General features: G+C 34.1%; 1 protein-coding gene across 1 annotated transcript in view; it reads left to right on the top strand.

The window, feature by feature from the left end:
* Positions 1-11,200, top strand: part of LOC145254614 (uncharacterized) — a 1,033,347-nt gene extending 1,022,147 nt beyond the window's left edge. Inside the window, exons 53-54 of the mRNA XM_080113229.1 lie at positions 5,975-6,122; positions 10,973-11,200. Of these exons, the coding sequence (XP_079969355.1) occupies positions 5,975-6,122; positions 10,973-11,100 (276 nt within the window). The 3' untranslated portion in view covers positions 11,101-11,200. The remainder of the gene's footprint in view (positions 1-5,974; positions 6,123-10,972) is intronic.
* The last annotated feature ends 1,457 nt before the right edge of the window (positions 11,201-12,657 follow it).

Here is a 12,657-nt window from a genome sequence, read left to right as displayed (position 1 = left end):
AAATCGCTTAATTTTTTAACTCTTCGCAGTCATCTGTCTGTAGCTCAGACGGTAACATTGCTGGAGTGAGATAACTAAGATTGTGCGCTGAGCGTTAAGGTTTTCGTTCTAGTAGATTGTTGTATCGAAGTCATATCATTTTAATAACGTTTGAAATCATTGCTATATATTGGATAATAGTCAATAGAGAATTGGCTCTGCAATAATAAATACGAAATCTGCATGAATTAAAATATAATATTTATGCGCATTTTATGACCAGACAACGCCGGGTGGTTTGCTAGTTAATAATTAATTATACAAGTTGATGTAGAAAGCACCCTGGAATTTCAAAGCGGTTCCATTAGTAACTAAATAAAATTTGAAATTATTAAAAATTTGAATCATGAAAAGAAAACTTTTATAGAGATGGTTAGATTCAGTATTAAATTTCACATTTTTTATTTATTAATAGATCATCTTTTATTAAGGTTAAACGCCACTCGAGAATAAGGATAACTGAGATGGATAGATTGCTAATCAAATGATGAAAATGTTATGAGAGGATTGAAAAGGATGGAAAAAATTGAGATTCTATTTGATGCTGGGCATGCAGGAGCAGAAAGGAAAGTTCTTTGTAATTGTGGTAATTAGACGAGTTCTTGTTGTAAATGTGCTATAAGAAGGAAACCAGAAATTGAAACTCAGCTAAATACCTTCCATGGAAATAATCATAAAGTAGAGAAAGACTCATAACCTTTCTACTGTGAGAATTATTTAATTAGCCATTTACTTGCCTCCCCACGAAGGCAAACATAGTCATAAAATAAATTTTGGATACAGAGAAAACATATTACCAAAAGAAAGCGATAATTCGACTGAAAAAAAGCCATAACTCCTTTATGAATGAAGTTATCTTAGGAAATAAAGCTATAAAAATATTCCTCTCCCGAAAGGAGGAGGCAATGCATGGGTGGATGGCCTCTTGTAACTTTACTTGCCTCCCCAGGAAAGAAAAGATAGGCATAAAATACCTTTTTGATGTCGAGAATGCAAATGCCAAAAAGAGGAGAAGGCAATGCATGGGAGGGTTGTCTCCTGAAACTTAACCCATATTGATCTTATCTAAAATGCTCTGGAGAGTAGTTTTACATCCAGCAGAACAAAACAATAAAACCAAAGTCTAACAGAAATATGACTTTTGATAATGATTAACTGAAAACTTTTTTTTCAACAATGATTAAAGACGTTTTTTCTTTACATTTTTATTGGCTGCTTAATAACTTCTAGAAAAATTACCATCTCTTTTGAAATTGATTTGCGCATGTGTTACCGTTTTGCTGTGAACATTAATAAGGCAGGTGCGCCTTTTCAAAAAAAGAAAAATATTTCTAAAAAAAAAAAAGCTTAAGGAATTTTGGTTGCCAATTTAATATAAATGCCACGTAATTTTTGCATTTTATCAATTACATAAAAGTGATTTTTATGCTCCTCCATTAATTCGAATTTATTAAAAGAAAATGAATAAAACATCCAAACATAAAATTCCACCCAAAAGATGCGTATAATTTTAAAGTGGCAGTGAAAAACCAAATGTAAGCACTCCAAAGATGAATTTTAATGCAATGTTTTCTAGATAGGTACAGGGTGTTCGGGACAAATTTGCTTTTATTTTTACAAGTTATTCACCATTTATCAAGGCCAGAAAGCCATTTGAGGATTAAAGCCAATGAATATATGGTGGTCACAAAGACAACAGCATAGATGTCCTTAGTAGTGGAAGTTGGATAGGATTTGATTATTTAGGGGTACGGCTCAACAAGAACTTGTTTATATTGGAGTGGAAAATGACAATATTGTAGTCAGATGGAAAGCAGAACAGCAGAATAGAGTTCCATAAGCGGGCAGTTCCAGGAAAGAAGCCTTGTTCATGGAAATTGTTTTAAGATTTAGGCTCAGATAGAGAGTGGAGAAATTGTTGATAGTGGTTTAAGCTAGACGAGTGTATTTTATGAAAGTTTGGCAAAGGGGAAACAAAGATTGAAGCTCAGACGAGCACTTGTTATAAAAATAATGATAGAAAAGAAACAAGCTTACAACTTTTCTTTTGTGGAAATAGATTGCAGAGAGGAGAAAAGGGCGTCTCCTACTAGGTTTCGAAACCGGTTTTGAACTCTGTTAAGGCAGGATAGAGTCTCTGGGCAGCTCCTGCTTAGATGTGGCAGCATGTATTCAGTCAATTTAAAAAAAAATATTTGGCTCTTATACATTTAGCGGGTTGCGTCGGGAGTGAGGCACTTACTAGTATGGTGGAATGATACAACCATTTTTCCAGCAACCTTGACAACAGATTTGATGTAAATTTTCTACTTCAGATCAAGAGTGAAGGTCAGACCCAGAAGCTTAAACATTAGAAATATTTATTTGTAGTAAAATGCAATTGAATTTTATCTTTCACACTAAGCAAATCACTCAGATACCCTGAGAAGAAAACTGCAACAGCACTTACATGGTGCGTTTGACATCTAAAAGATAAAAAAAACAAAACAAAAAACAACTTACGTAATAGATGGGAAAGTGTTGGATCGTCCAAATTCATATGAACCAAATTCTAAGACAATGCAAATTTTGCATAGTCGAATATTTCAGAATTCTGCAAGCCGTATCATTCCTTATTAACCGTATATATGTCAAGTGATATAAAGCCTACTCAAGAGAACTTGAATGCCTACTAGAGTGTCTAAGGTATCTCTTTTTGTCAAGTTAATCTGGCATGAGGATATTTTTTCCTACAAATAAATCCTGACTAAATATTCCAAATCATTGACAGCCCAAATAAGATCCTATCGATATGGCGAACTAATTTTTATGTGCTTTTATGAGGAACGGTGCTCCTTCTCCAAATGATGCGACCAAAAATAACAACAAGAAAATCGATACTTCACCAAACTAGACTCTTGTTCCCGAATCCAGAAAGACTACGAGACCACACGAAAGATATATTCTAACATATTTAATCAATTTCGGAGAGAACAATTATGTCCACAACTTCTTCACTAACTCAGTGTTAGTGTAACTCATTCCAATACTACATGAGAACTTTAATGGAATATTCGAAGATTTATGTATTTTATTTAGAAATCAAGTGTTAGCCCCCCCTCCCGAAAGAGGGCCCCTTAATTTCTGAGAACTTCGAAAAAAAAAAAAGAATGAATTAATTATAAAAGACCATAACCGTGGCTGGAAACTTCATTGAGCTGTGCCCTCAAGTGTTGAACCGTCCAGATTTGCATTTTAAGTGTGCATTTGAAAACTTCTGAGAAAAAAAAAATGAATTAAATGCAAAAGTATGCAATACTATGATAAGTGAAGTAGCTTTATCTAATATATAAATTTGAGTTATACGATTCTTCGTTTTGTTGTCTCTTATTTTTTACTAGCAGGCTATCTGGCGTTGCCCGATCGTAAAATACGTATAAGTATTATATTTTCATTCATACAGAAACTGAGACATGTGCATGCACTTATTATGTTTTTCCTAAACATTTCACTTGTAAGTAAAAAAAAAAATACTCGAGCTGAGATCAAAACCAAACCCTTAAGACAGTGAGTCGAGTACGGTAACAATTAGGCCAGCTTGCCACAATCTTTTTAAAGTATTTTCAAACTTATGTATTCTTAACATAAAGAATCTGTCATGTAAACGATTCACGCATGCTCATTCGCGTAACAGTTGACAAACAGATAAAATTCCAATGACTCCCAATTTTTAAAAGTTGACCCCTCAACAGCCCCTTTTCTCGGATGAAAACCGATTAAAATGTTTTCCACATGTCTGATTATCTTATATATCAAATTTCAAGTTTGTAGATGAAACACTCGTTGAGTATATAGTTTGAGAATTGTCCACACACACGCATATTCCCACTTTTATAGATACATTAGAAGATGTACCCGGCGTTGCCCGATATTAAACGTATCGTTAAATTCCTTTAGAACAATTAAGTAAAAAAGAAACTGAAACATGTGCATGCGAGTATCATGCTTTTTGTAAACAATTCTGTTTTTGTGAATAAAAACAAAATACTCGAACTGAGATCGAAACCAAAACCTACTGACAGTTAGTCAGGTGCGATGACCATTAAATCAACTTGCCGTGATCCTTAAAATGCGTCCTCAAACCTCATGAAATGGACAGAGATAAAAATCCGATGACATCAAAGTACCAATTTTTAAATATCGCCCTCTTAGCAGCACGTTTTTTTTTTCGGATGAAAACCGATTAAAAAGTTTTCCTAATGTCGAAATACCCTATATACCAAATTTCAAGTCCGAAGATAAAAAAATTATGGAGTATATAGGGTGAAAGTGTCCTCTCTCTCACACACACATACACACACACACACACACATACGCACACGTTCTCACTTTTATAGATATATAGATAGATTAAATACAATATGCATAAAAATCTGTTTAAATATAAACATAATTTCCATCCAACTATGTTTTTAAAGATAAAAACGATATATTTGTAATCTATTTTATTGATTTTCATATTTAATCTGATAATTTTATTTATTTTATTTTTTTTTTATAATCTGATCAATTGTATTTTGTATTAATATAATTATATAGGAGAGAAGAGGAGTGCCACTTTCTAAAAAAAAGTACTACAATTGCCATCGGACTTTATTTTACAACAAATATTTGCGTGTGCACCGATTCTTCATTTTGATTAAGTAAAAGTCGATACTACACAAACATTTGACTGTTTTTGACGCATTTGTTATATATATATATCTGTTAAAACGTTGTTATATATACATCTGTTGAACACACCTGTTTTGAAGATGATAGATTTTCATTTTGTTTAACCTATTATATCAGCCCTCCACCTTGCACAGGAAATTTTATTTGCTGACTGAAATTAATAGTTAAGTCATCCCACCACCGAGGTAAGCAAGAAATCAATATGGATACATATGTTTTTTTAATGTGAATTCTTTATAATCAGTCGTAATTAAGAGATAGCTCATTTAGCTTCTAATAATAAGGTTTAGATATACGCATCTGTTAGATTCTTGGAAGTGTAGCTCTTAAATTGCTGTAATGATTTAAAGCAACAATTGAAAGACAGCCACACAAAAGTAAACTCGAGTTCCTGAAAAGGGGGGAAAATAAATAAATAAAAAAAAATCGCTAAAAGAAAAAAATGAGAAAAAAGACCCACGGACAATTGTTAGAGAATGGAGAGAGAGAGAGAGAGAGAGAGAGAGAGAGAGAGAGAGAGAGAGAGAGAGAAAGAGAGAGAGAGGAAGAGGTGAGTAATAGTGTAGACACGTTGGCCGGAAGTTAAGATCAGCTGATTGGATTGCGTGTGAGTCATGTGATCAGGTTAGCTGAATCGATGAGATTTGATTTGGACTTAGAACCGAACGGACGGCTTCGCCGTTGTCTCCTCCCCTTCGCTGGAGGTGGGGAACGCTGACGTGGTAAAAATAAGACCTAGAAGAAAACAACACAGGCTAAATTCACTTTCCACCTTCTGCAAGACATCTGGGAAAGTGAAATAAACTATAGAACCGATTTCTTTTCTTGGTGTGAAATAAATCTTCGTCCCCAAAAACAGGTCTCCCTCCCAGACGAGAATTTCCAGATGGACCAACGAAGAAGCAGAGGTATGTGAAAATGCATGTCACACACATATTCACACTTAACAGCATATGAACATATATAATAGAAAGACCATTAGATGATCACACACACAACGTAACAATCCTTTATAAATAGACACGTTTTAATATATCATCTCCATTCCAGTTTCAACCAATATACAACAAACGCTCATTTATGATACGACAACGTAACACAATGCTGGTTGAAATAGATAGTAGAGAATAATATTATATATGTTTTCCATCAATGGTGCTAATGTTTCAATATAATTCCTTTTCAAGAAATTATAAATGTATACATTTTAAATATATTCCAGGTGATGCTTAAAGATATTGGAGGCGCTTCATCAGATTTTGACCAGGCTCATAAGATGTGTCCATATTATGCTCACATCTATTTCAACAGAGGCAATCTCTATGCATCGTTACAAAAGTACAAGTTAGCAGAGAAGGACTTCACTTTAGGTAAGAACCTCGGAGTATTCAAAGAACTCCTGCATCTTGTATTTTTCTTTTAACATAACAAGGAAGATTATATCAGTATATTCGTTTACAACCAAGTTATGTTTTCAAGCAAGAATTTACCTTGGACGTCAGTTACTGGTGTCTGTTTTTAGAAAACTCTGAAATGACAACGAATTTGAACATGTAAATTTTTCTTCTTTTTTTCTTTAGCAGTTTGTTCAAATCTCAAGGTAAAAATAAAGTTTTTGAAATAAACATTTTACAAATATCTTTCTAGAATTTATTTAAATATAAGGTTACCTCGCCACTAACACCTGCCACATTCCTCTCTTAGCATTGCCCTGATTTTAGCTGTAATAGTTAAGAAATTGTTTGAGAACTGGTTTGGTAGGCATTATCTTTTCTACAGATATAAAGTTGTAAGTTAAGATCTGGTTAACATAGAACACCTTCAGGATTACCTATCTTCTGATGAAACGATCACCAAAGTGTCTACATAATAACCTCACTGACTTATTTAAAGTATAGTGAGTTGTCCTATCCTGTTTAAATCACTGTTTAGTCTTACAAAATCTCTTTGTAAATTTTCTTTACTATAAAGATCTTAATAAAGATCTGTGCTAATGTATACAGTGTGAAACGATAAAATTGTAGCCATAAAAAAGACGACATGATTCCATTTCCATTTGATGTAAACCGTTTTTTTTTTCTTGCAGACCATCTACTAGTTTGCCAGTTGTGTACAAATCCCAAGAGCGATAGGAGCTTTCTATCATGTCTGAAAGTGACTCAATGTTCAACGAGCGAGATCAGAGATGTGCCGTTATACAACTCATGCTCTCTATCGATCCCAGTTATAATAACAGGACCATTGCCAGCAAAATGCAACTCTCGTCGGTTGAACACTTTAGGGCACAATGAAGTTTCCAGCCATTGTTATGATCTTTGGTGTAGTTTTAAATGAGGGCCACATCATGCCACCTCATATCTTTGAAGTTGGCTTGAAAGTCAACGCCAAAGTGTACCTGGATGTGCTGAAGAGTGTAGTGATCCCCTGGTGCAATCTGGCAGACCTTGGGTGTGGCAGCTGGACTCGGCGCCGGCCTACAAGTCCAAAGATACCCAGGCTTGGCTTCAAAAGGAGTGTTACGACTTTGTACTCTTCTCCCACTGGCTTCCTTCCTCCCCCAATCTGAACTTGCTTAACTACTTCGTTTGGTCATACACCAAGAACATCACCAACATGATCTCTAACAGCACCAACGTCAGCCTGACTGCCGCTATCTGCCGAGTATTCGCTGAGCTCCTGCCAGCACTTTTGGAAAAGGCATGTTGTCAGAACCGGACCAGTATCAAAGCTGAAGGCGGCTACATTAAATAGATGTCAGCTGTACTACATAATCAAGTTACCTGAATTGATCTTTTCAATAAAAGTTTTAAAATAAAGTTGTACTGCTGTTTTCTTTAGGGCGATAAATTTATTGTTCCACCCTGTACATTGTTAGTTCCCATAAAACAGAGATAAAAAAAAAAGACTGAAACTCGGTGGTCAAGTCAGGGTTAGGGTTACTTGTACCGAATATGGTTTGATTGGAGAATAGATTTAAAATATTATTCACGGTTCCATGTTTTGTTTATGTTTTGGGGGGAGGAGTCACCATGTATTCTAAGTTTACAAAAACAAAATCTATTTTATAAACGAAATTATATTTGCATATTAAAAACTACATCATTTATTGGTCCCCTGACAAAAGGAGGATGGACCTTAAAATTCACCCTTGTCTGTTCATCCGTTCGTCCATTCGCACTTTTTTCAATAACTACACTTTGGAATTTTTTTTAACTTTTGCACAAACATTAAACATGATACGAGTAAAAGCGTAACAGGAAAACTCCGGTTGCCATCCCCTCTTCTCTAGGGGTTCCTTTCGGGTTAAACTGGCTAAAATTGACACTTTTGTGCTTATTAAAAAAAAATTGATGCCTTGAATTTTTATAAGACTTTCTGAAAAGTTGTAACTAACTGATTTCTATATAATTTTGCTTGTCTATACTCCGTGATAACACTTGGGTGTGCCCCAGGGGCTCTTTTAGGGCTAATAAAAACACTCCATTTTTGGGACTATTTTACCATATTTGTCCAAAATTTTCTGTGTATGTCTGTTTAGCAGTTTTGCATGGTGCTGAACACAAATTTAAAAATGTTAAGGCCATGGGGATTTTTGGGGCTAAATGGGGATGGTGGTGGTGGTGCAAATGATGGATTTAGCCATTTTTTTTTGTTGCATGGTACAGAACTCAAATTTACATATGTTAAGGCCTAAAACTGCACCGTTTGTTCATTTTCATCAGGATTTGACGTCCTGTGGGGATTTTGGGGCTAAACGGGGAGGGAGTAAATGCTGAACTTAATTATTTTTTCATGCCTTGTTCACTGTGCACTCACGGGGGACCATGCATGCTTCACTTGTTCACATCGTATTTTGCTGTAAATATAAAAAAGAACAGTCTTTGGTTAATCTATTCTAATAATAATATGCGAATACTTTTCATCCCATTTTTAAAGATGGGGTTGCCAGATTGCTTTCCAAAAGATGGGATTGCCTGATAACTGCAGACGTCATACCCCCCCCCCAAAAAAAAATAATAGCTTAAAAAATTTTTTATCTGATACACTCTTGTGTCCAAAGTTAAAACCCAGTCAAAATACACTTTCTCGATCTTCTGCTAAGGAATTCAGTGCAGTATCGTAATCCTTCTCCCTACCCTAAATTGGAACAATGTTCATTTCGGTTCCGTTGCTCATTTACGTCATTTCTGCATGCATTGAATTGGGCGCACGGCATGTGTGTTACAAATCTGTTACAATAATATTGTAGGGCTTATGTCGAACGTCCATTAAATCGAAATATATCACACAATCCTACTAGATATTTGGTCATATATCGCCATAAACCGATATAGTCTGAAATTACTTTAACAAGAGTACTTATATATTAGGTTGAACAAAGGTGGTATAATAATATTATGGGGTCTACGTCATACCGGATCTCTATGCAATAGAAATATTTTGAAGCAACAGATGAATGATACAACTGTGACATTTCATAAGGTTTTCATGGGGTACTTATGCAGAATAGGGACCGCTTTATTATGGGCAGGTTACATATACTATAGAAGTTCCTAAAACGCTTAGCCAATAAAATCACAGCAGCCGGCAATTGACAAACAGTATTTTTTTTTATTTATTAATTTGTCAAATTTACGTACAGAATAATTAAAAAGATCCCTTGCCCATTGTAAGTAATTCTTTTTAAATAATAACATTATCGTTTTTTCATTGAAATTACTGTATGTGACTGTTGTTGATTATAAGTATATGTTTTCCTTGATTGTTACTGTTTTCTAGCGTTTTAAACATTAGTCGTCGTTTTTCGGTAAAAGAAAAAAAATAAAGTTTTCATTTGGCACCGTCTTCAGAATTGGCCAGCGTTTTCGGGAAAAAAACACAAAGTTTTATTCAGTACATTCAGGCGATTTATATAATAGGCCTGAAAGATAGCGACGATAATGCGGCCCCTATTCTGCATAAATACCACCATAGTATTAATAAAATTATGATACAACTTAATGTGTAAGTTTATTTCGCATGTCAATTTAACTTCGATACAGATTGAATTACCTCTTTATTATTCATTACGGACGGACAATGAAAGTGAAGTAAGTTTTCTTTTACCCCACCTACCACTACCCCTCGCCCAAACGGAAAAGTAATGATTGAAAAAGTAAATGAAAATGATTATCCATTTAAAAAAAGTCAGCATTTCTTAAATAATAATTGAATAGTAACATTTATTTAAAACAAAAACAAACTTGAATGTATCCATATTATTTGCATTATTCAGGCTACTTTTTGTGCTATTTTCACAATGTTTTGGTCGATGTAACCTTCGACCTAGTTCATGTGGATCCTGTCGTACTTGGGAATCGTTTTGTCGAACTAGTGTATATATATATATATATATATATATATATATATATATATATATATATATATATATATATATATATAAAGTAGAGTAAGTTATCAAAATATATGTGGTAATTAAACTACACAGAATATTCCGCGTTTCATTCTCGTGAGAATGCGTCAGGCTTTCATAACTTACTACCTAGCTCTACCTATGTACTGAGCACTGTTGAAGTAAATACTGATAAATTATGTCTTCGTTTATTAATTTATGGGATTAAATGGAGTAATCATATATATATTAATATAAGTAGTTAGATTGTACATCTAAAAACAAAAATAGGTTTAAAGCTTCTAAAATTCATATTACAATCCTCCCCAAAGCACCTGTGACATAGTGGATGAAGTTCTTGATAAGATTTTGTGGTGGGTTACATTCTTCTGGATAATGAAGGTTCAATCCTAAGCTCGGTTGACTCTCTAAAATACAACAGCAAATTACTTAGGACTTCTACCTAGTCATGGCTGACAGAATGAGAGCATGCTACCCCCATAGATTAAATAAAGGGTTTCGTTTGAAATTCCATGCAGGTTTCTGAGTTTTACGGAAATATTCCAGAGTTTGACAAGATACACCTGAGGAAGGTCGGAGGTTACATCGTCCGTAACATTGTGAAATTAACACTCAAGATGAGAACATTAGTCCGAAGTAGGCAAATAAAGTAAAAATCAGTCCTCTCCTTAAACGTGCAGAAACATTGACGTTTGACATTTGTTTGAAATACATGTTGACGTGTCTTTTATCTCTTTTCGTCATACGGTTAAACACACTTGCGTGCATGTCTTCTTTTTAAAAAAGTATTAATGTTTTATTTTGCAGCTCTCGAAATTTTCCCAGACGATCCCTTGACTCTTGTGCAGAGGGCAAATGTCCGTGGCAAAATAGGTGAGAAAGATTTAGCTATTCAGGACTATAAAAGAGCCATGGAACTCAAGGAAATGCTGTGAATTCTATATTACTCTATTGTTAAAAAAAAAAAACAATATGCAAGACTATGTTTTGAAAAATAAATCTTGTACAATTATCAATAAATAAAATATAAAAATCCTTAAGATTTATCTTTGCATCTTTACATTTCAGTTAAAATCATATTTGTGATTATTCTGCCATAAACAACCTCCAGCACCAACCTCTAGCTGTCTTCTGCTGTTTTTATATTGTCAACCTGTAGCGTTATATAGAACACTGCCGGGATTGCCATTTAACCTGCACCATTATTATTATGATCGTTGTTGATGCTAGGAAAATATAATTTCAGAACATATGCATCAGGAATGTTAACGTAGGAATGCTAAAACAAGCAAGAATGTTATACCATAAATAAAGGAGATGATTTTAGTATTGGCATAGAAGATATCGTCTCCGCATTTTAGAAGATGAGAGAAACGCGACTTTAGCATAATGTAGAAATTACAAAGTCCTGCAGCTCCGATTGGGTAATAATGACCGGCGAAATAAAGTTATAGAAGAATATAACTTTGATTTGGTGTTTTCTTCCACAGAAACTTTCAATTACAGACCCACTGAGAGGAAGGAAGTATGTATCCCAGAAAATGTTATGCATTGCCACGTAATAAATGAATGGTCTTTATAAGGGTAACTATTCGCCCGCAGCCGACCATTTAATGAAAAAGAACATTACAAGATAATTAACTGTGGGTATATACACATTATACTCACTATAAGATATCAGAGACATTTATAAATATGGATGCCTACACATATGTGTAAATGTATATGCCAATGTTATGTAGACCAGTATGCAACAGTAATTAAATTTATGTATTATATGTATTATGCAATAATTAATATCAGTATGAAATAGGTTAAACTGAAACAAAAACCGTTGTTAATGATCGTATTGGTGCAAAAATGTCCACTGATGTCGGTTCATTGCTAGAATATGGCATGTGAGCGAAAAAAAGCGAAAGTAGAATCAGGGAGACAATAGCTACATGAGAACCTACTTTTGTTTTTAAATATCGTTATAACATTTAAAATTCCTACGTTAACATTACCAATACATTTAAGAATCTTTGATATATTCACTTGCCAAGGAATTCTCTCTTTTAATTGCATGTATCGAACTGTAACGCTTGATGGAAACAGTGTCTTCGGAACGTCAACAATGGTTCCAAATTCGAAAAAATAAACCAAATATTGATAGAAATCTACCGTTTTGGGGATTATGTGGAGAAACCAACAAACAAACAAAAAAAGATCAATAATTGAAATATATAACAAAAGAATGTTACCAAAAGCAAGAAATGTTACTTTCCTCCTTACTTTGGTAAGTTTTGTGTGTTTTGAGGGAATCTAAAGCTTTTCATTCGGTTTGTCGAATTGCGAAAGTAAATAGACACTCGAAACAGCCTTTGGAACGTCAACAATGGTTCCAAATTCGAAAAAAAATAAACCAAATATTGATACAACTGTGACATTTATTGAATGGATTTACATCAGCATTTAGTTTATCTTTTCAAATTTTGAACCATTTTTCACGC

The sequence above is a fragment of the Euprymna scolopes genome, chromosome 3 (assembly GCF_053919585.1).
Source record: "Euprymna scolopes isolate OS-2025 chromosome 3, ASM5391958v1, whole genome shotgun sequence".
NCBI lineage: Eukaryota > Metazoa > Mollusca > Cephalopoda > Sepiida > Sepiolidae > Euprymna > Euprymna scolopes.
Note: the sequence above shows the minus strand (reverse complement) of the source record. Positions and strands in the feature narration are given on the sequence as shown.